The sequence below is a fragment of the Crocuta crocuta genome, unplaced genomic scaffold, assembly GCF_008692635.1.
Source record: "Crocuta crocuta isolate KB4526 unplaced genomic scaffold, BGI_CrCroc_1.0 scaffold383, whole genome shotgun sequence".
Taxonomy (NCBI): Eukaryota; Metazoa; Chordata; class Mammalia; order Carnivora; family Hyaenidae; genus Crocuta; species Crocuta crocuta.
The window spans coordinates 2223025-2248151 of NW_027531897.1; the positions used below are offsets into that span (position 1 = coordinate 2223025).

General features: G+C 41.4%; 1 protein-coding gene across 1 annotated transcript in view; it reads right to left on the bottom strand.

Annotated features, from left to right (window-relative positions):
- The window catches only part of MAST4 (microtubule associated serine/threonine kinase family member 4), a 167742-nt gene that overhangs the window by 19867 nt on the left and 122748 nt on the right, over positions 1-25127 (bottom strand). The window contains exons 13-21 of the mRNA XM_077773585.1: positions 20034-20242; positions 18379-18517; positions 16694-16826; positions 15653-15818; positions 13692-13793; positions 8236-8358; positions 7923-8035; positions 5724-5851; positions 5129-5364 (exon numbers count right to left, since the gene is read on the bottom strand). Of these exons, the coding sequence (XP_077629711.1) occupies positions 5129-5364; positions 5724-5851; positions 7923-8035; positions 8236-8358; positions 13692-13793; positions 15653-15818; positions 16694-16826; positions 18379-18517; positions 20034-20242 (1349 nt within the window). The remainder of the gene's footprint in view (positions 1-5128; positions 5365-5723; positions 5852-7922; positions 8036-8235; positions 8359-13691; positions 13794-15652; positions 15819-16693; positions 16827-18378; positions 18518-20033; positions 20243-25127) is intronic.

Consider the following 25127-nt stretch of genomic DNA (forward strand, 5'->3'; position numbering starts at 1 on the left):
GAAATATAATTCAATTGCCACTTCCACTCTTGTGTTGTCATTTGAGTGTTAAGTCACAAACAACAGGGTGCATGCTTTCTCTTTTTCAGGGGGATTGCTGTAGACTTAGTGAATCATAGAGGCAAAGCCCAGGTGTGGAAAAATACTGCAATTTCACAAAACCATAATTAAGCCCCCTCTTCCAATACAGGGGAGAAAATGACTACCAGTAGGAGGAAGCATAGCTCAACAGACAGGTTTGGGAAAATCTGTAAATTTCAGCGCTGTCTGTGACTCTCCGCATCCCCAGAAATGAAAATCTTATGTGCTCCATATCTCCTTCCTCATTAATTAGAAAAGGAAAAACTGTACTTAGCTTTCCAACACATATGCTATAAATAGTTCGGTAAAGTATATAAATGATGCATAGTCTAGAGAAGAAAATGATTCAGAGGAGATAAATTTATCACTTAATTTGAGGAGGGGGGAGCGGAAAAGCAAAGAAAACAAATAAAAGAGATAAGGCTGTGTGGGAAGGAAGCCTGCTTCATCTCCTGATGCAGAAAGAAGCAAGAAGAAATCAGCGACACATGCTGTCTGGGAGCTCCGGAGCTCCCGCAGGGAGAAACTCCAGAGAGATGTGCTGGGTACCGCCCATTACTGCTGCTAGCAATCTTGTATCTCAATCAGCATTCCAAACTGGGGAAGGGGGGACACATGCACAAAATCACACAATTTCATGCGAGTAGATGTCTCTCTACCTCCTGGGATCATGAGGGACAGAGCACTGGCAGAAAGGGACTTTGTGACTTTCCCCGAGATTTTCTTTTTTTCTGTGCTTTCTAATCGCTGCCGAGCCATGTGAGAAGCGGGTTCACTGGATGGCTTTGAGGAATTATCTGTACTGTCCACACACTCGCTTCGTCCATTTATCTGATCCAAGTGCTCTGAAAAACTGCCAACTGTACAAAGAAGAAGGGATAAACACGTTCAGGGAGATCTGGGATAGGACAGGTGGTGAGAGGGGAAGAATGAGAGAAGAAAGAACAAACTGGGAAATATACTCCCATGTGGCTCATGAATCCATATGGCGTCAGGCAAACATTAAAAACACATGACTGGTCTGAGAAAGGTGATGTGGAGAAGGGGATGAAAGACGTGTACATCCAGGTTTCATTCTACTTGTACCCAAGCCGGCTAATTGTCAATGACTCCACTTACCTATACGACTCATTACTTTATAGGATCTCTATTTTACAACCCTTGTAGCCACATGTCCTCCCCCACTGCTTCCAATGTGAGAAGGCTATGAACCAAACAGCGCCTTATAAACACCATGACCACCCACTGTATACTGAGATTATCCTGTGATATTCATGGTCATCGTTAGCAATGCTGTGAATAATGTGGACATGTGGACAATGCTGTTTGTGACATGTGGACATCAGCTCATTTCTTCACGTAGACTCGGGTTATCTCCTAGCGTCTTCCTGGACTGCACTAGTTAGACTGCACTAGGCTCACGTATCTCACTTGCAGGAGAGTGCCTGAAGTGTCACCTGTGACTTCTCATGCTGTAATCTTCCTTGCAAACCTCCCAAAATGACAAAGGATAGTACTCTCTGCATTGCTCAACAGTTCGCTGTATCTTCCTGGTTTTTACTCTAGACAGTCTATCATCTCCTGATCTGCCCTCTGGTTATTGGACCAGTGGTAAGATCCTTTCCCCTCTAAGCCAGTCATGTCTTCCTTATTTTTAAGTTTATTAACCCTTAACAGAAACTGGAGGTGGGCTTTTGTGTGTGCGTGTGTTTGCTTGTTTTTAGTTAAAAAAAAATTAGGACTCCCCTCAGCAGAGTATCACAGAGAATTTAACCATGTGGGAGGATGCAAAAATGGAAAATCAGTGATGTCTGCTTGGGTGACTGCACAGGACAAGAGTAAATAATGTTTCTGAGCAGAAGTAACATGTGGAGTCTCCCAGAGGAAAGGGGAACAGACGCTCCCTTTGGCTTTTTCCTACTCTTTCACAGGCTATGAGTTTCCTTTCTTTTTGTAATCACTGATAGTTTAGCTTTGTCCATCCAGAAAAAGTGATGTTCATCTCATCTTCACTTCTAAATGTTATTACAAGCCCCGTGTGCTTTAAAAACCATCAATACTATCATCACCTTAAGATACACAATCCATGCAGAGAATTTAATATCATTATAAACAATCCTTTGAAAGATCAACCAGCGCATTTTAAAGCCTAGGAAAGAGTTAGGCTGGATTGGATTTAATTCACAATTTTGTTCTGCTGCTGAATCCACTAGTCAACTGCACAGCTCAAGTTTGGCCTCTGTGCATCGGAGGTGGCAGAGACCCCCACAGGTAGGGTGCTCACTAAGGGAAGTCTGGGACTTGGAAAGGTGCTATGGGTCCACATGACCTAGGAAGACAATCCTCAGCAGCCGTTCCTACTCCTAAATGCCAAACTCAACCTCCCCTTAACTGCATCGACTCCACTCCCCCTAAATCAAGAAATCAGCAGCTCTAGGACTTGATCATAACTGCTTCATGACTCAAAACACCTCATCTCCAAAACCTTAAGCTTACTTTGGGCTAAGTTACACGCTCTTTTTCTTGCTAATCTGGTTGGATGGCATCCCTGACAAGTACAAAATGAAAAGCTGAATCTCTTCACAATGAATAATTGGTTGACTCGAGCACTACACCTAAGACTTCAAGACTTTTTACTTTTCACGGATTCAAATGAAACGTGGTTGTGAAAGAAGATAAATCGGTATGAAACCGTACTTCCCTAAATGCCCGGGTGTGAATATGTACTGTTCTTTCTTAGCATCCCTGCTCCCTTGCCTCAGCCACCTCATTTCTTAGCAATGGATAGAAGTGTTGTGTTTCTGTTCTGCCAATGGTGGATAGATAATGTCACTTTAATGTTCTGTAAATGTCAAGGGTTTTCTTTTTGATGGTGGAGCAATATAAAAATCAACAAATTTAATTTTACTACAGTCACGGTTTTCAGATTTCCTAATTACCTTGGCCATGAGTAAATCAGCTCGTCTCTCTATTCTGTACAGCCCTCAAGGTCTTTGATTATTTTTAGTGTGTATATGGGGGAGACAGAAAGGTGGTTTGAATCAATTAATCAAAATTCACGGTAGGACCTAAGCAGTGTTTTTTTTTTTTTTTTAATTATGAAAGTAATCAATCAACTGCTTAGATACCATTTTCCTCTGACACTGCTGATGGGGACCAGGGCAAAGAGACTATGCGATCACCAATGATTCACCATATGAAGAAAAAAATTTTTAATAGAGGTGGGTATATTCTATTCAGAGCATGATAATAAACTAGGAAAGAGACAGAGACCTGAGTAACCAGAAATATAAAATACTAAGATACCTCCATTTGACTTATCAAGATGAATATAATAATTAAGGATCTTGGACCACTAGGTTGTTTCAACATGACTTCTACGTTGCTATTCTCTTGGTTTTATTAAAAAAAAAAAGTAAGGATAAGGGGAATTATCCTCCGTGGCAACAAGACTGAGGGGAAGAGAGAGAAAGAAAAAACCCCACATTATTTTTCCCCATGATACACTAGAAGCACGTGTGTAAACTTGTGCAAACTTTACAGTGAGGCTGAAATTAACTTAGCCTGGAAAATGTGTTTTCTTGAAAGGATTTTTTAAGAAGTTACACTACGAATATGCAGTTAGTTAAAAAAAAATGTTCATAAAAATTCCCAGAATCGTTCAGCATTATCAATACAGCATAACAATGGGAGATTAATGGTAACGTTTATCACAGCGACCCTCAGACACAGCCATGTTTTATTTTTTTTTAAAAAAGCATGCATGCACATTGCTGTGTAGAAAGATATGCTGTGCATAAAACGTTATAAACCAAGTAATATTTTAAGTGCACTTGGCTTGGTCTGAGGGAAATTCAGATTGGATCATCTAAGGAGGACACCTCCAGGATTAAAGGACAGAAAATATCCATAATACATTAAGCCTTTTTAAAAAACCTGTGAAGATACGGTCACTGCTGTCAAGAAGGTTACTTTACACAAAAGTGATATTATGAAGTGCTCTCAAAAAAGAGGCCTAATCCCAAGGCACCTGGGTGGCTCAGTCAGTTAAGCGTCTGACTTCGTCTCCGGTCATGATCTCATAGCTCGTGGGTTTGAGCCCCGCATCAGGTTCTGTGCTGACAGGGAGAAGCCTGGAGCCTGCTTTGGATTCTGCATCTCCCTCTCTCTCTGCTCCTCCCCTGCTTGTGCTTTTTCTCTCTCTCAAAAAAATAAACATTAAAAAATTTAAAAAAAGAGAGAGAGAGAGACAGAGAGAGGGAGAGGCCTAATCTTGCTGACTGCCTCCCAGACAGTAAAAGAGATCTCATAAGTTTCTGTACTCTAGCCATCCAGAGACTGGAAAGGTCAAGGTCTACAGTGGAGAGCCCTCATATGCACATAAAATACCATTCTGAATGATGCTGGTACTTCTCACTCCCTCCTCCCCTCTCAGTCCTGGATGCATGGACAGCAACTGGGAACCTCTCGAAATAAGCATCTTGCTGCACTTACTAAGAGTCCAGTGGGAAGATTCGGTACGTCATTTGGCACAACATGGCCCGAAAACAAAAACCACCTCCATCAAAGAAACACCCATCCATTTTAACATGAGAAGGAAAGCTGGCCTTACACTGTAAAGGTGATTTAAGCCATTTCTGAGGATAATTCGATATCATTTGATATCATTCCTTACTCCTAACTTTCAGTTAAACACTATACTGCGAGACCTGCTTTTCCATCAACACCAGAGAGCGTGGTTCTCAGTGCGGTTCTGGCTGCCAAAGAATCCCACTGAAACCGAACTGTGAAAGCTAAGCCTGTCTCTTGGGTCAAACTGAAGCAAGAAGGCTTTGCTGTGTGGTGATGCAGTAGGGAGGGGTCTGAGGCATCGGACCTTGGTTTGTAAGAGTTGATCCCCCGAGCCCCTGACATGCGGCCATGGAGGGAGTCTAGCAGCACAGAACAGCCACCGTCACGGCCTGGTTAGGCCAGCCTGGACTCAGAACCCCAGCCATCACCTGCCCATGTGGTGGGTGACGTGCGGACAGCAGGCACCGGCGCTTACCTGACAGGGTGGAGCTGCTGATGGTACTGGCGGGAGTGGTGACCTCGGGCTCCTCCTGAGCACTCTCTGCAGGAGGAAGGGCTGGCTTTTCTGGCTCCTCGTGCAGGTCTCTGGGGCAGGGAGCACCTTCATCTTTTTCTGCCTCTGTTGAAATAGCCAGTTTGGGAAGTGGGCCAGAACTGAGTTTATGTCTGTTGCTTTCAGTATCTGAAGAGTTGGATGTGGATAACTGTTGCCTTAATTAAAAACAAAACAGAGTCATGTATACACACATACTAGGAAATGGTGTTCAAGGAGAATTCTGGAAGAAATTAGGCAAAAACAGAGCTTGGATAAGCCTAAACAACACATGTCTAGCGTAATGGTTCTTACGGTGCGGTCCCCAGGCCGGCAGCACCAGCATCCTGGAACTTATTACACCTGGAACTTATTACAAAGCCTCCATCCCACATCTAGTCGCTCAGACACGCCGGAATGAGCCCAGCAACCTGGGTTTTTACAGAGCTTCCAGAACCTTCTGATGCATGCTCAAGCTTACAAATCACCGCTCTAGCAGCAACTGCTTATGACCCTTCTTAACAGGCATTTCACATACATTTCTGAATACTCTGAGCTCCAGCTGAATGTTTCTGTGGATGGCAACACTGTGCTTTTGGTTTTGTCTCCAGGGTCTTCCTTCTCTTCTCCGGGATTCTGCGTTATTCGGTCTATGCTGCTGAAAACCTGCAAGGTGAAGCATTGGTGTTTATTAGTATCTTCTTGAAAGACTTCACCAGAAAATAAAACCCAAACCTTGGGAGTAAAGCCTGAGAGCGCGACTAAAGTTTCAGTTGGGGCCATGTATTCAGAAGGTACTTTCTGATACTATTTACTTGGGTCCTGAGATGAATGGTCAAAGTATATGTATTTTTTTCTTCTTGAAGTGGGGAGCTATGAATTTATCACTGTCTTGCCCTATCTCGTTAGGGACTTTGTATCTGCAAACAAAATCCATAGATGCACTGGGGTTTCTAGGCCTGGGGATCAATGCACACCTCAGATTGCTTTTTAACCATGATGTCTATCAGAAAAAGAAAACCACAGAAAAAAAGATTTAATGGCCACTAGTCAGGAGTGTTGGAAGGAGAAAAATGAATTGGAATTGAGTGCAAACAGAGGAATAAATTACCTGGTGCCAGAGGTGTGTGGGGGTTTGCAGTATATATGCGGTTATGAGTCAGAGGCCTCTGTTTGGCTTACAAATCACATATACAGACACACAGCTTCCTACACTGGCACTGACGTTTCTGAAGGAGATCAGAGCTTAGGCAAACCTGAGCTCTCTGTGGTCCCACAGGAAAGGCAGAAGGGAAAATACAGAGCTGGGAGCCCAGTGCAGGAAGCAATCCTTACCGCGCCACATGGCCACTCACTGCTCTCATGGGAGGGACCCTCAGATGGCCCATGGTCTACCTGGATGAGGACCAGGGTGGCTAACCAAAAGGGTACAGCAGTAAGGAAATGAAGTTCAGGGCCTGGCTTGGATGGCCCAGAAAAGAGTCACTGGGGAAAGCCTGTACTCAGTGTGATTAAAGCTTCAGTTCTGGCTCTGGGTAGGCCGGACACCATCCCTTCCGGGGAAACTTCACCTCTCCATGGCCTTCCTATAAATAGTGAGGTCAGTGCCAGCCCATCTGCAGATGTGCTGTATCTAGGTAGCCACAAAGAAAAAGGTATGGACACTTTATAAACCCTACGTGTTATCAAAAAGCTGAACAATCATCACACAAAATGCCATGGCAACAGAAAATGCATAGCTACTGAAAATATCACAAGGGAGGCAGGGGGCCCTTTAGGTTTATTTCGGTTTTCCTAGGGCCCTACCCAGTCTTAGGACTATTAGGTTTTTTCATTTTGTGTGTGTGTGTTTTAATCTTACCACTATCAGTAGAAAGCATCCATCTCAGATATCAATTTTATTACCTTCTCCTATTTTCAAAATTCTAGCTTGGCTTCCTATCGGCTTTTTCATAAAACTCACATTTTCTATTATTGGTTACCAGATTATCATATTCTGCATCAACCATCCCCAAGGGTCCTAGCTGATATCAGGGACTCAGACTGCTCCTTTGTGTTGTATTCCGTGTGATACTAGGAGAGGGCTATGCACACAATAACCTCAAGCTCAATGTTCTTCATTAAAATATCAGAGAAGTGAGCCTAGGTGATGGTTCAGTTGATTAAACGTCCAACTGTTGATTTTGGCTCAGGTCATGATCTCATGGTTTGTGAGACTGAGCCCTGCGTCAGGCTGCGCAATGACAGCATGAAGCCTGTTTGGGATTCTCTCTCTCTCTCTTTCTCTCTCTCTCTCTCTCTCTCTGCCCATCCCCTGCACATGTTCTTTCTCTCTCTGAAAACTAAATAAACTTAAAAAAAGGGGGGGGCGGTCAGAGAAAGGGGAGGATGCCTCCATAGTCTGACACTGAACTAGCCTCAGTCACATAGGCTGAGGTCAGTGTGTATATGGCTATCATGTTCTCCAAAGATAATACTCTGAGCGCAAGTCTGTGTCTCCAAGAAAAAAGACATTCATCTGTGGAGAGTGAAACAGGCAGGTGGGGACACTGGATTATCAAGATGGGGGGGTCACCTTCGGGAATTACAAAAGGATTTATAAGTACAGGAGACCCCAAGCACCAAAACACTATAGGTAGATTTTACAGTCTTGTTCAGCTGTTTAGAAATGCCAACTATCTGGCCTCACGGAGATTCTCCAAAAAGACTCTGTACGTTTATGCCATATTTCACTTACTTTTGAAAACCTGTGCGAACAGGAGGAAAACTGCCTTATTTCCACATTAAAGTCTTCGTCATTTGTGTCATCTTCTTCCTCCGTCTCCATGTGATGATATTTCTCTGATCGAGCTGCAGAGGAATGTTTGAGAACAGTTCAATCACTCAGAATTTTACCTTTCAATTTAGATATATTAGTAGGAGTTTCTATATCAAAGCAGCATCATGTTTAAGAACTCAGAGGTTCAAGACTGGAAGCTTCTATCGCAAGCAGGGGTAATTTTCTACAAAGTAAAGGCCACACAGTGTTTTATGTCAGATAATTCACGTACTATCAAAATAACTTGTGTCATCCTCGGATTCCAGTTGGGGAATAAACTCTGCCTTCTGTCTCAGCAAACTGTTCCAGTCTAAGGAACGGAAGAATCGATGCTGTTTGACTTCATAGGCGCCACCTTGGGGTGGGGAGGGGAGGGAAAGAGGAGAGGGGAAAATATTAAGCTACCCACTGAGCAAAGCTTTTGCGAACACCTCCGACCCCCACACTTCAAATCTATCAATAAAGAAATAAATTAAAGAGACATGGAAATCTTACGTTTTCATCTAACAACAACCCCTTCCAACCCTAATTTTCCCATAATTTGCCAGAAGAGTATTTCATTTTGCTAATAGCAGTTGCCAGGGCACAGTTTTCCTCTGTTAATTTTTCCATGACTTACTCCATTTTTCAAAGGTTAATGATAAGGCCACTTAAACTCACATAATGCTGAACCTGGGGATGGCCCAGGGCATGATGGCCCAAAGTAGACTCGCTCATTACCAAAAAAAAACCAGAAACAAAGAAATTCTAACAAGGAACAAAATGTGTTCACAGCAACATTTCCTCTGGAGATAATGTTAATAAAGATGAATTTTTCCTAAATAGCATATAATGGCTTCCATTCAATTTTATTGGATTGCTCATTAACATCAGTAGAACTTTGATTTTGTGGATCACAGATTCTTAGGTAAGAAACTGGCAAACCTGTTAGATTTATAAAGCATGTGATGAAAATCAGTCACAATTCCTAAGTTTTAGGCTTTTCTTTAGCCAATCAGCGTAGTTATTTAGTTCATGATTTTATTTTTATTTAAGTTTTTATTCATTTATTTTCTGGGAGAGCGAGTGCATGCATGAGTTGTGGAGGGGCAGAGAGAGAATCTGAAGCAAGCTCCACGCTGTCAGTATAGAGCCTGACGTGGGGCTTAAACTCACGAACCATGACACCATGACCTGAGCCGAAGTCAAGAGTCAGATGCTTAATCGAATGAGCCACCCAGATGTCCCTAATTTAGTTCATGATTTTATTGACAGTATTTGAAGGGCAGGCCCCATCAAAATATACCGTATCCCAGGTAAAGGGAAGCAGGTACATGTTTTAGACAATCACAGTGTGGGAATCAAACCTCTGCCCTGCCACACACACACACACACAGAGAGAGAGAGAGAGAGAGAGAGAGAGAGAGAGAGAGGAAGAGGGAGATAATGAAGAATCAATCCCAAAAAAACACCAGGAAGGGAGATTTCTCACAAGACTAATGCAGGCTCTCATCACCTCCCACCTCCCTGCTGGGAGATGCCCTGTAGGTGTGACATAAATGCCTCTCTCCTCAAGTTACCACCATGCCTCTCTCCCTGTCCTCAGTGCGGTACCAAAAAAAACCCAAAACAGAACAGAACAGGATGAGAAATGCAAACTGAAGTTTGAAAATGGTCCTGGGTATTGGGGTGGAGGACCTCTCTTTGTGGTTCAGAGATGTGGCTCTGTCCCCATCAGGCTACTGCAGCAGAGGGTGCAGCCTGGAGCCCCGAACCCAGCCAGGGGAAGAGCAAAGTGGGAAAGTCACCCCCGAAAATGGAGAATAGATTCTTCTTTGCTAAGCATTTGATTGGAATCTTTATCCAGGATGCTACACGGGCATTCTCTGTGTTTCCAGCACAACAGTCTGATGCTGACCACAACAGCCAGAGAACTGGCAGCGCGGAGAGGAGGGCTGACTTGGATAAGTACTGCACGAGATGCTAGAGGCATCTAGCTCTCTTTAATTAAATCACTGAAAGCAACCCCGCAAAGCAGGCATTGCATCAACTCCATGTTTGGCTGGAGAAAGTGAGGATAAGCAACAAAGCATATTGGACCATGATTGCCCATTAAGCAATGTTTAGAAAGGCGGAGGAGGGGTCTGTCTAAAAAACACCCCGGTCCGTCCTCGGTGTCATAATGTCAACGCCTCCAAACAGACCTGCCAGACATGCTCTTCTCTAGTGTTCTTATCTCAGAGAAACTAAATAATCTTAAATATCTATCCAACTCCCTCACTGTGCCAACAGCCCTGAGGTCCAAAGAGTCAAGCCCTACTTAGTGGCAAACCACACACTACAATGCAATGACTAGCACATCAGCTGCTACTCATGGGGACATAACCAATGACAGCTGATACTCTAAGGTTGCTCGGCTGGACTCAGAAAAGCACAGCTCTGCAGAGGCAAGGGCTTACGGGGCACTTCTGGACCCTACTGAGAGGGTTCGTGTTTTTCATTTCCCTGCCTGCCACTCTTTGGAACCCAAGTCAGTGAGAACATTCACTTCGTCTCTATGGGTGACGACAATTGGGCCCTCCCCACAGAGTCACAGCCCACTGGCGACCCAGCTCACATCTCTCACCCTTTGGCTTTTGTGCCCCCCTCAGAAGAGGTTCCCTTACTGTGGGGTCCTGTGTCTCATGTACTTGTGCAGAGATGGGGAACAAAAGAATTAAAAGGACACACTGGGGAAAAAAGGACCTCTGGGCTCTACTGTTGAACACTATGGATGATGGCTTTATGAGCCCAATACAGATGATCAGGCACAGGAAGTCATGGAATGGGCAGCACTCATTGTAAGAATCACCAGGCAGGGAAGGAAAGGGGACTGATTATATCTGGAGCTTCTATTAGGTACTACGTTAATGTACTTGGTGTCTTCATGAACATCCTGGCATTCAGTCCTCACACTAATCCTGTGAGGTGTATAGTATGCCCACCTTCTTGATTAGGAAGTTGTGACCCAAGTAAATAAGAAACTACCCAAGACCTCCCAGCTGGTATGTGGGTGAGAATCAGTCACATGTGAGCAGCTATAAAGTCTGACAAACCAGGCTGCCATTCAGTACTTCACAAGTTCAAAAGTCTAGTTCAAGTAGGACAAGATTCTCAATTGCAAGTTATGCTTTGCCCTCATGTTCTCCCTTGAGTTTTTCTCTCCTTTCATGGAAGTTTCTTAAACATCCATTATGTTCTTCACACTCCTTTTCTCAGGCTCTCTAGTCTCTCGGGCAAATGTGAATTCGCACATTTTCACGGTGCATTATTTTGCCCGCTAAATATGCATTAAATCCAAAATGCTGTCATTGGAAGCAGCATGGCAGCCCTGTGGGATTCTCAGCCTTGTTCTTCGGGCCCTACTGGGATCTGTCACGTTGGACCCGCCTGCCTGGCAAGTACTTCTCAACAATACTAAGAGATTGGGCAGGGTCTTGCAAATGTCTCTTTCAAGCTTCCGCTAGGAGATTCGTTTCTCCAACTGTCAAACCCTAAAAAGAACGCAAGCAGCAGTCAGGGAGAAAAATGCGCAGAGATATAATGCACAGCGTACAATGTGTAAACATGGATGCACTGACCATCACTGTAACTGTTTTGTTAAATAAAGGCCAGTCAAGTTTCCAAGTATTCTTAGAGGAGGAAAGCAGGGCAAAGACTCCATGGGAAAACTCTCCACACAGACCCAAGAACACCAAAGAGAAGTAGGCTCTTTGGAAGGGGAGTGCCGATTCTAATGTTATCTTTAGACGTATCTCAGGACAATGCTTCCCCGGGACAGCTGACAATGCGGTCGCTTCCTCTATTTGGCTCAAGTGATTGAAACTCACTCCTCAGAACTCTGTCCTGCACAGGGCCTTGACACCAATTCTTTGACAGCTACTCGTATCTCTGAAGCCGGAAAGCAAATCTGACTGGAGGTCACAGAGGTCAGGCAACAACAAGTTTGCCTGTCACTTCAGACAAAAGGAAAATCAAACAGGGTTGGAAGAAATATAAAGTACTCTGTTCAAAGAGTTCAATGAGCTCATAGATAGGGGCACCACCACCATTTCTGTATCTTGTATGTCCAAAGGGAGAAAGGGTGAGATTATACAGGCAGAAAATTAAAATGACAATACCAGCAGCAGCAGTGTCACACCTGGTTTTAGGAGCCACAGTGGGGGAATCTATTAACCTCATGAAAAGGTGGGTACTTCTCTAAGCTCCATTTTACAGATGAGTTAATGAGGCACAGAAAGGGAAACATCCTGCCCACAGTCACACAGCAGAGATTTAAACTCAGGCAATCTAACTGTGGAGTTTGTGCCCTTCCATTTATATTGTCTTTCCTACTCAAAGGCCAACTGATCCAGTGTAAAAGGCAAAAACGCACATGTTCCTCCAGTAAGAGCTCAACTCAAAGAAGTTTTCCCAAGTGAGCCTGTAGTTCGAATCTCTAATGCAGTCAATGAGAGATTTTTTTGCAAAAAGCCAAACAGTAAATACTTTAGGCTTTGTGGGCAGATTTGATGATTCAACTCTGTTACTGTACCATGAAGGCAGCCATAGATAATGCATGTGAATGGCACTGCTGTGTTTCAATAAAACTTTATTTATAAGACAAAAATATGGCCTATGGGTTTCAATGCAGTATCTTAAACTCTAGCAGACAGCATATTTAAGTAAGAACGGAGCCCTCCAACTGGGCAAACTGTGGACAGAAATGGGAAATAATAGAAGACAAGTATTTGGAGCTGCTGCAAATTATTTTTGCCTTGGAAAAATTGAAGGAAATAATGATTTCTTTAGTATTTTCTGATATTTCAGTTACAATGAGGTAGAATGAAACAGCTCAGGGCAAAAAACCCATCAAGTCAAAAATTTTCAAAAAATTATGGAAACTGTCTACTGTGTGTGTTTTGTACTTATATTTAATATTGAGTCCCATCTAGATAGATTCACATACTGGGGAAGGTTTGGATTCTATTCTGGGATCACTGTCCACTCAGAATATTAGGAAGAAAAGGAAAATGAGGGGCAGAAACAAAACCTGTATGGAGAACAGTTGGGAAAAAATAATTGGCAAGAAACAAATCTATTATCTCCTTAATGTTGAAAGTCAATGGTTTTAATCCTCTTTCTTGAGTCTGGTGCTGGTCACCATGATGAGACAACATGGTTCAACCTCAGACACTCATTTCCAGAAAGTAATTAGTTCAAGGACTGATAACCCATTTTAAAGCCTATAGACGGAACGTGCTGGGTCAAATCCTTCTAGGAATATATGTTTTAAACAAAAAAAGCTCTACACCTCAAGTCATCTGTTTTAAATTATTTAAGATACATGCTTTTCAGGACAGAAGAGTTACACGTGCTCTTGAGGTTTTCTTCCAGACAACTTTTATTTATTGAAAATAAGAGTAACTTTTGCTTTGCAAAAACAAGAAAAAAAGATCACAGACATACAACCACCAACCCAACCCTTCGAGTGTACATGCTGCTCTGAATCAGGAAAATAAAAACCAAACCCAAAATATGATTGTTATAATGTGTTGTAGTCATGTCCCACATCAACCAACAGATGTTTCCTCGGCAAAAAAAATCCAAAACACCAACAAGAACCTCTTAATGTTCCACAAAGACATTATTTCTTGCATATTAGCAAAATTAAAACATATGTGCTCTAACCTGTTCCCAGTCTCTCCAGGGGATTCTGCCGAAGAAGCAAGGTAATCAGATCCTGGGCATCGGGGGGTGGTGCCTCATCCTTTTCCGGCCAGTTGATCTCATCTAGAAAGGAGACACACAGTTTACAACTTTATTGCTCAAATGGCAGTCCAGGTCTCTACAGCCTGGACATGGCCTGGGAGTTCGTGAGAAAGATAACATTTCATTCCAGAATGAATCAGAATCTACATTTTAATGGGATTACCAGTTGCTTCCTGGGCCCGGGAAAGTTTGAGAAGTATCGTTTCACATTTCACGAGAAGAAAGGAGTACAGCAGTCAACAAGATGGGGAGAGAGTATTTCAATAAGCAGTACCTTCCATTTGCTTTTTTGACTCTTTGTATGTTTGTTCCTTTGGGGCAGAACTGGCTCACAACAAATTGTTTTTTCTAATTACTAAGAGGACTTAATATGGGGGAAACCCTAAGCACCTCTGTTTCGGTGGGTGGCCATCCAGGGAATCAAGAGACTAAGATTTTTCTCTCCTCCTGTCCTCAAATGAGAATTTGGCCACAGCCATAGAGTTCTTCAGCCTCGAGAAGCACAAATTAATTTGCAAAAATAACTATTTCCAGAGACAAATGAAAGGCCAAAGTGTTAAGCTTGAACACAAAAAGAATCCAAAGTAATCATAGGAATGGCAGAATTCGAAATCTGCCATAAATATTAGAACATGTTCTACATTCCACAGGAGTTTGCCTGAAGATAAGGTGTGTGTGTGCTTGTGTGTATGGAAATGCAATAAAAACATGAGTTATTTCTGTGTGTGCCTGCCTCCAGCTTCCTCAGCTGCAGTTTAAATCTGATTTGGAAAATAAAACATGAATATGCATCGGAGCCGTAAGGCATTGAGAACAAAGCCAGCATTTGCTGCTTGTGTTAATTAAACAGTTGATTCCTCTTGCCATTCAGGCCTTGGTATATCAGAAAACAGCCTAGTTATAAACCCATAAACAGCTCAGATATTGTGGAAAAGGGTTATACACTGCAGGCAACTCACAAATCTACTTTGTTAAAGTTTACAAATATGCCTGGCTTGCAAAGTCAACGACAAGAGAATAATGCTGTGATTAAGGGATTCCTCGAAAACGCATTTTCCCTCTCTTTCCGCTGGTGGGCCCCGTAGCACAGTCCAGACGGTATCCGAGTGGGTGGTGGAGGTGTCGGTGATGACTGATAAACTCTGCGGAGGAGAGGCCTTTTTGATATGCTTCGGGGAAATTTATAAAAACAGCAGGTAGGGTACTAATAGAGCCTATTTAATTATCATTTAGTTTTGCCACAAGCCACGTAACAATAGTGAGGGTCAGCTTGCAGGTTAAGATCTAAAGGTTATTGAATTTTAAATGAAAGATGAACAGCTGTTACAGAAATAACATTACACCATAACAACCACCAATGAAATCATTAACAATCTGTGGATTAAATTTGCTTCCTTCCCATTCTCATTATTTATTATTTGGTAGACATTTGTTTTAGGGTTTATTACATTTTTGTTAATTTCTTCATTGTGCCATTAGCTATTTTCCCCCATTTATGTAAACGTTACTCAGATTAACCTTTTCTTCCCTGGTGCCACGTTCCTATTATGGAAAGGAAGACTAGACGGCAATGAAACAATTTGCAAATCCCACGTGAATTTCTTTTGCAGAAAAAGCACACCATAAAAATTGGTTATGTTGCTAGTACATTTCCAAATTCCATGTTAACGAAACTTCCTCAGATCAATTTTCAACACAAATTGATCTCCTGAGATTTGTGAGTCAGTTATGCGCTATGATGAGTGAGTTCTTTTAATTTGTTGGCTAAACTGTTTGATAAAGGTTAACATTTCAGTAGTACAAATGGCAATACTCCACAGAATTACATTAAACAGCTGCTTTCCAACAGTCACTTGAAGATAACTCCTGATGATATTTACCACTGATGACTTGTCCAAATAGCTCTTCTGGAGTATCCCCAAAGAATGGCACGCATCCAACCAGAAATTCATAGAGGATAATCCCCATGGCCCACCAGTCCACCGGTTTCCCATAGCCCTGCCTCAGAATCACTTCTGGTGCAATATATTCAGGTGTGCCACAGACCTAAAAGATGATTGCAGTATTAGAATAATTGGAATATCAGACATGAATTAAAACGAGCATGATGGCTAAACACCAATTATGTTGCCCGGAGTGCACCTGCTCAACCACATGGAACCTCATGGGCAGAGAACTTAAGAAGAGCAATTATAAATCAGCATCCATAACCCCAAAGGCAACAAAATATTTAAATAGCAAAAAAGGGAAATTTAAAAGGCCACTTTAATGTTAAACTATGTGTAACGTGCAATTTCAAATTGAAGGTTTGACCCTGTTTGGTGGTTCTACTTATTTCACAATATCAAAAACATTTTAAATCCTTAAAAGAACGATGCATTCTTAATCTGTTGCTAACAGAGATCGTTTTAGTATTTATGTGACCAAAATATATTCACATCCTGGTTACTTTATAAAAGCATGACAGTTGAGATGTGTTTACCTTAAGTAACTTTACAATGAACAGATTGTGGGCACATGGTAATGAGGCATGCTTAAAGGGAAATGGGCCATGGCTCGGATTGTAGCACCCGGGATTGTACAATGCATCATGAGTTTCATGAGTAGTCTACTGAGACTCCTGAATTCCTTACAAAAACAGTTTTCCATTTGTCTCTCTCACTTTCTCACTTGTGTGCAATTACATCGTTCGTCTTGCTAATAGACCATAATGCTGGGGGAGGAATGTGGAGGAACGGACAGTTCAAAGAAGCCCAGGGAGAAAAATGGAAGCAATTTGCACTTTATTAAACATAAGGCTTATACAGACATCTAGACGCCCAGTACTAATGTGAAGCTGGCTTCTGTAAGTCGATTCTGAATGTCACTGGCAATATCGTACTTTGTATTTCCCTCCAGAACTGAGCAGCGTGCAAGCTCACCTGTTTGTCCAGGAACTCTCGAGCATCCTTCTCGATATGACCTTCATAAAGATTGGTAGTCATGCTCATTAGTCCCACCTTGGATAATCCAAAATCTGTCAGCTTTATATGCCCCATGGAGGTGACCAACAAACTATGAAACAGAAGGACACATATTTTAACACTTGCTTTGACATTCTTTTCTTTTCTCTTTTCTTTTTTTAGCTTTCTCCTTTTCCTTAATTCATAAGTCTATTTGGTATAGAGGTATCAATCTGAATATAAAACCCAGCCTGGGAAGAGATGAAATCATAGGAACATATTACACAGGGGTATCGGGGTATCTGGCTTAGAAGTGTAATTCACAAGGGAGGGCCAGACACTGGGCCCAGCTAATCTTCGCTGGAATGGCCACATACAGTTTCCTTTATAGGTTTGAACTCTGAGAAAAATTCTAGTGTGGGACTCTGACATCTTTCTATTTTCAGAATAATAGTAAAGGACTGATTACCAATAATCCCACATCAATCTGTCCATGATTTAAGTGAGACATAAGATACAGAACTTGGACAGAAAAACGTACTATTGTTGAAGATACCAACTTATGGCTCCAATTCTCACTTCTACTTACTAAGCACAAAATGTAAATTTCTTATATATGCAAATAATTCACATTTGGCGGCTTTATGAATTTAAATTTAAAAAACTTCATTTTAAGGGGAAAAGCCAAAATTATAATTAATTTAAAAAAACTAAAGAAATAGAGGAAGTGAAAAGAGAAAGAACAGCTACTGGAAAGTATTCCAAAGTTCTAATAGTTGTCTTTGTGTGCTAATGTTGTGAATGAATTTTTAAATTTTACTTAAAAATTATTTTTATTTACTTTGAGAATGAGCATGAGTGGGATAGGGGCGAGGAAGGGGGAAAGAGAACTCCAAACAGGCTCTGTACTGTCAGCACAAACCCGATGTGGGGCTTGAGCCCATGAACTGTGAGATCATGACCTGAGCCAAGATCAAGAGTCAGACGCTTAACCTACTGAGCCATCCAGGCACCTCATGAATGAATTTTTAAAAATCTTTTTCTGTACTTCCAAATTTCCCGGAATGAGCATGAGTTAATTTTATATAATTCTCAGCACACTTAAAATCTTTACATATTAACATGTAATGCTTAAAGGGCTGTCTGAAATTAGTGGAGAAAGCATAAAAATTTTAATAAATGGTGTCAAAGTCATTTGAGGGAAAAAAGTCTATTTGTATCTCAAATAAGACAGTAAAATGAACTTCAAATGGGTTTAAAACTTCTACATTAAGCGGTGAGATAGAATATAATATCAAGTATATCATCTTAGAGTAGGGAAGGGTTATCTAAGTATATAATATCAAATGTAAAAACCATCCAGAAAGCAACTAGTAGCATTCTATGATTCAAAAGATAACATACTAAAAAACAAACTTAAAAAAAATTAACTAACCCTGGCTTTATAATCAGTTTTGTTTCTTATAAGCTATTATTATAAACATCAGAGCAAGGCTTAAAGTACGATATAAACATTACCATATATACTGCCAAAGTAACTCATTTGGGAACATTACAGGACAATTTTAAAATGCACAAGGTAGCATTAAAAGACAACATTTTTATAGACCTAAGAAAACTTTTTGCATGGTGTGAAAAAAAAGATGTTTCCTCAGTATGCATACTTGTCTGGTTTCAAATCCCTGTGTACAATTCCATAATTATGTAGATATTCCAAGGCCAAGACTGTCTCAGCAAAGTACATCCTGGCCATGTCAACAGGGAGAGGACCCATGTTCTTCATCAAGGTAGCACAGTCACCTCCTAGAAAACACAGGCAGAAGACTTAGCAAGTATAGTATCAGCTAGGAGTGAAGACCATCAGTCAGACTACAGATGGCCTCTGCCCACAGACACAGCATACCAAATTTGTAAGTGGGGACTGTGCAGAGTAGTCCCATTTTTAACTAAGATGCAGTATGGAAAAAATGTACAAATACATATGCATACACACATATATATATAATGTATGTATATATGTGTGTGTGTATACGTATCTACGTGTATATATGTAAACATGTGTATATATATACACATCCACATCCATACAGACACACACATCCACACAAATACACACACACACACACACACACACACACACACACACACACACATTTTAAAGCAGCAGTTCTCCTAAGAGAGGAGATCTGGCTTCAAAGCTGAACTGAAATTTGAAGAACAAAATACAGCACTATCAAGCATAGGTTCAGGAATCAGGCTGCCTGAGTTCAAATCCTGGGTGTGACTCTTACAGGTGGAGAGATCTTAGGCAAGCTAGTACTGGCTCCTTCCTCTAATATCATGAAAGTAAGACTGTCATTCAAGATTATTACGTAGATGACATGAGGTGATATATGCAACAAATTTAGGACATTACCAACACTTATTAAATGTGTGATAAATGTTAGTTATTGTAATCACCACCAAGGTTAATAAAGCCGAGCACTGGCATGGGGTCGGGGAGCAGGTGGAAATCAGGCACGCTATGCTTCTGTCTTGTGTCTACTAGTAAAGCATCTAGTAAGTCTCCCCTCTTCTTGGGCTTCAGTTCACTCATCCACAAAATGAAAAGGTCGAACTAGATGATATTTAATGTTTCTTTTAGTTTTATAGGTTTGGGACTCTGCTCAAACAATTACAGGAGCTTAAATGAGATGCTTTTGAAGACTGTTTTGGCCTTTCCTAATTTATTCCTTTTATTAACTTGTTTAATAAGTTTGGTCAATAAGTCATGGCCAAACACGTAGAAATTGAATGTAAAACTGATGGAAATAGAACATTTAAAAGGCAAACCATAAATGTTAAAAAAAAAAAAAAAAAGAGGCGTTACATTTTCTTGACTTGTATCTCCTTTTCCCCAACCTCATTTTTAATTTTACACCGTAGACCAAAAAGAATGCATTTTTAATTCATTCTTTAAGAAGCTCAGTGTCATGATGATTTTAGGATATGTGATGAAATTAAGTAGGAAAAATCCCATCACCTATATCCTAACTATAAAGACCAATTGAGAGGAGGTAGTTAGTATTAAAAGCTATTAAAAAAGAAAAACAAGCATTTTCCAAAGAGCACTAATTTTCCCTTTGTTATAGTAGAGCAGGCACTTTACAAGCAATTATCAGAAGATAATGACTGGGAAGACAGCCATCTCATTGCCTGGCTTCAGTTCCTAGGAGGATACAACCAGTGTGTGGCACAATGGGGAGAGCCTCAGCCACACAAAGGAGCAAGCGGCTTCTGGATATGGGGGTCGTGTTCTCTGCGTCTAAGGCTGACTTACCTTCCACGTATTCCATGACCATGCAAAGGTGGCGCCTTGTTTCAAAGGAGCAGTACATGCTGACAACAAAGGGATTCTCTGCAAAAGTCAGGATATCCCGTTCCACAAAGGCCTGCTGGATCTGGTTTCGGAGGATGAGGTTCTGTTTATTGATCTTCTTCATGGCAAACCTCTGCCGGGATTCCTTATGCCGAACAAAGTAGACTGCCCTGGAAAGGAGACAAGAGTTGGACTTTAAAGGAAGTGAGGATGCTTCTGGGTACAGTAAACCACGTGATGGTCAACTTTTTTTTTTTTACATTCAGAGGGCAGCTGAAATTCAGCTCAAGCAAGCTATCCTAGTGACTACATCCATCCCATTCTAAGGCAAAACCTTACGGCCAGGTTTATTTATTTCTTAATCTTTCAATAAAGGTCATCGGTTGTACATAAGGCATCAAATTCATCTTAATGGCAAGGATGGAAATTAGGCAGCTGATGTTTTCAGTTTTCCCACATAACAAAATTCAGTATTTAAGTAAGAATAGGAAAAGAATTAACCCAAGTACATACATATCATGAGCTACATCCTTTTTGGTGTTAGATATATGCCACTGACTATATGACTGACTAAAACAGTAATTTTCTATATGATACACATGAGATATGCAAAAAGGACCAATGTCCTTGGGGTAGGTGGCTTCCAACTTGAAGGTAATTTACTCCCCATGGCATTTCCAGATAAATGATAAGTGTGTAACAGGTCATATGAGGTTGTCCAACAATCAAGAGACCTCAGCATGATTTACACCTATGCCTGTTTCAACAGAAAATTCCTTTTCCAACATAAAAGGGGACCAATAATACACCCCATTTCCACTCCATCTGACCCATGGCCAAGGTGACAGCCAACTTTACAGTACAATGAGGAGGCTGCACTGAATTTCTGCTGCAAAGACTCATTCACATATTCTAGAGAACACTCCTGGCTGGGGAAAGACAACGGACCCCCTAAAACCTGATGTGGAACAAGGAAGTAAGAAGAGAGGAGTAGGCTTAAAACCTCACCTGGAAATGATAAGCACACAGAAAATGTCTTGGATTGGCTCATTTTCTCTTAGGTTACTCCTCACTTATCATTATTGTGGGAGAAGAGATTTGAACTCCATTAGGAAATGCTCAAATAAGTAACAATTTACCTAAACAGCCACCATTCACAGTAAAATATATCCAATGTCTGCCTCCTAAAACAAGGGGTTATTCTAATCTGAGATGTGTTTTCTGCTAGTTATTTTCACTGTTCCTAAAAAATGATTGTAATGGTGACTAGAACACGCTAATTCCCTGCTGAACCAGTATGTCAGGGTAATCCACTTCTGTAAATTTTACTATATTCAATCTCAGTTTAACTGGTATTCACATGTTCTGCTCAAGTGCTCAATTAGTAAACTGTTCTTCTTTCAAGTATGTGTATGTGTATCTTTGTCTTCTCATTGTTTCCATCTTTCTCCCTCACTTGCAAAATTACACATTGTTTTTGTCTCTTTACAAAACTTTTTTTTTTTTTTGCTTTACTTCCCCCGACCCCCTGGCCCTCATTTCTTTGGTCTTCTCTTCCTTCCTTTGTTGTATAGAGAAAATATCCTTTATCTGCACTTCAGATAACCAACTCAAGGAACAATCTAGTGCTCTTATTCCTACTGTACCACAAACTGACAGGGAACCTAGAGGCCGACAGCTTCAGCTGGGGCCAGGGATCTTCTTTAGGATGCCAAATCCTGGGGCTCCCACCAGCTGGGTTTATCTCCACACCTGTTTTTCTGGTGAGGACTGATACCAGGATTAACTAATTTCAACAAATATTTAAACCGATGAAACATGAGTGTGAAAAGGAAACGCTTTGTTGTTTATTAAAAAAAAAAAAAACATGCAAGTGGAATGCTTTGGACAGTACTGATAAATGTGTTAAATGTGAGTTACCAAATAAAATTCCCATTTTGGTATGGGTGAGAAGGTTTTCAAAAGTTGACAAAATAATACAAATCTACATGACTACATTCAGACTGCTTCAAGTTCTGGCTTCACCTTTAAAAGTAGTGAAAAGTGGAAAACCTATGTATTATCAAGTATGGTCTATACAGGCTGTCTTAAAAAGGCCTTATATAGATGGTGAGTAGGGATGTCTGGGGGGCTCAGGTGGTTGAGTGTTTGACTCTTGATTTCAGCTCAGGTCATGTTCCCAGGGTCATGGAACAAGCCCTGTGTTGGGCTCCATGCTGAGTGTGGAGCCTGCTTAAGATTCTCTCTCCCTCTCCCTCCCTCTCTCGGAGCACTTGGGTGGCTCAGTTGATTAAGCATCTGACTTTGGCTCAGGTCATGATCTCACAGTTCATGAGTTTGAGCCCTGCTGATAGCTTGGAACCTGGGGCTTGCTTTGGATTCTGTGTCTCCCCCCCTCCCCTCTGCCCCTCCACCACTTGTGCACTCTCTCTCTCTCAAAAATAAATAAGGAAACATTAAAAAAAGTTCTTTCTCTCCTTCTGCCCCTCCTACTTGTATGCACACACTCTAAAATTTAAAAAAAAGACTAGTAAATTTATATATATATATTGAGATTACATTAAATTAAAATGTTTACCGTGTACATCTTTTTAATTTTTTAATGTTTATTTTTGAGACAGAGAGAGACAGAGTGTGGGTGAGGACGAAGGGTACACAGAGAAGGAGACACAGAATCCAAAGCAGGCTCCAGGCTCTGAGCTGTCAGCAAAGAGCCCAACGTGGAGGCTCGAACTCACGGACCGCAAGATCACGACCTGAGCTGAAGTCGGACGCTTAACTGACTGAGCCACCCAGGTGTCCCTTGAGTCTGCATCTTTTTAAAATGACTTCCTACTTTGACTGACTTCTTAATTAACCAACCAAATCCTCATTCTTTCTGGATCAGATTAAAGACTTTTACAGTATTTTTCTCATTCCAACACTGATTGGATAAAATCAAGATCCCCCTAAAATCTTGAGCTTCTCCTAATGAGAAGCTGGCGGACAGATATACAATGGGAACACAGAAAATAACCTGGCTTCCTCAGAAATATAAGGCAAGCATTGGTGAACACATATTGTTATGAAGAGGAACATACTGCTCAGCAATATGTTTGAGAATAACAGGAAGTGGAGAAGGAAAAACAGAACTGTCCACGATTTAATGAAAGAACAAAGAAGAAAGATGCCTCAGGTCTAATTTGACCAGCATCCAGACCAGGTTTCTCAGAGGCCCTCTGTGAAAAAGGACTCGTGTATTTATTATCAGATTTGCAATTTGCAAGACTTGATCTTTTCCTTGCTATGATGTACTTAAACCTATCAGCTAATCCCTAGGGAAATTTACCTACATCAGGTGAAATTAATCCTATACGTAGCTTGAGACATCACTGCCTCAGGACACATGTGTCTTGATCAAGTTGCAAATCATAGACTTCTTAATTAGAATTTGTTAGAGCTGGATCGCTGCTTGTCATATTATTCAGTTTTTACAGTACTGTGCTGCTTTAGGAATATCACTCTTAATGGTGAAATCTGTAAATCTAAACAACAGTTTAGTAATAACTGTTGTCTCTCATATCATATACCTTTTCTCTTTTCCTGTAAATTCATGTTCCAAATCCACTTAAGTCAGCAGAGAGAGAAAGAGATCGAAACAAACAGCAGCCAGATGACAGACAGAAAGCACATGCTGCTAAGCACAGGTGTAAACCATCCAAATTATAAAACTGGACTGAACTGATTGAGCCCCACATTTCTCTGCTTTCTTTGAAAAGGCTGCTTCTGTGTCTCTTTTCCTACACTGACCTACTTGTAAAACAGGAAAACCCAAGGGGATGAGGTGATACAGAGAGGGGCATCTGTCTTCTGTGAGCCAAACTTTACTCACTCTATCCGTGCAGAACTCAGGAGTGGGAGGGTGGGGAGAAATGGAGTCAGAAGCTGATGGGATCTAGAGCAGAATGAATCAGTCCTTTAGGGAGTGTGAATGTCTAATGCGTATAAAATTATGCATAAGTCTGAGAGCCAATATGTGAATCTGTGCAAGCAAATCTGTCTGTGGGAACAAGACTGCATGTGTTAGAAAAAAGTCTACGAGGAGAGAAGGGTGGCCATCAACCACACACATGGGTCTCATGGCTCTCTCAGGTAAATGGTCCCATCTTCTGAGGAGTAAGAGATTGATGTCCAGCAAAGCTAGCAAGTGGGACAGAGCAAAGTGGGACAGAGAAGTCATGCCTTTTGAATTTACTTTTTAAAAATCTTTAAAACATTTTTTTAATGATTTATTTTTGAGAGAGAGCACAAGCAGGGGAGGGACAGACAGAGAGGAAGACAGAGAATCTGAAGCAGGGTCCAGGCTCCGAGCTATCAGCACAGAGCCCGACACGGGGCTCGAACCCATGGACCTCAAGATCATGATCTGAGCTGAAGTCGAACATTTAACTGACTGAGCCACCCGGGTGCCTCATTTTAAAACATCTTTTGTGTCAATTTTATTCTTTCACTTTGAAAACATTCAAAGCCATAATTGAAAAGTGCCGTAATTGAAAAGTCTAGGTGGAATCAAGAGAATAAGGCCTTCTATACCCAATGAACATGGCTACAAGCTGTAACATGAACACTGAGAGAAGGAAAGAGCACTGCTTAGAAAACTGAGTGCACCTGTGGCCATCCACGCATCCAAGCCTCTCACCTAAGTGGAAATAATATCAACACCACCCAGGGCTCTTGTGAGAAGTCACCGTATATAAACCAGCACGGTGCCTGGCACACAACAAGTATTAACTCTCTACAAAGTGCTAAGTTGGCGTCAAGGGACATCTAGCTTCCAGTCAGGGATCCAAAACACACTATGAGAAGAGAAGAAAATTGGATGATATCAAATTAGCAGGTTGGCTTTATTACATGAACTGTCACTAAGTATGATGTTGAGAAAACCCTGATGCGTCAGAGCTACTTCTAATGAGAGGGTTAGTTCCCAGCCCAGGCGATTTTCACAAAGTCAAGGAATCAGGGTCACTCTGAGCTACGGATGTGAGTGGCAGACTGATACACAGATGCCAAGGAAAC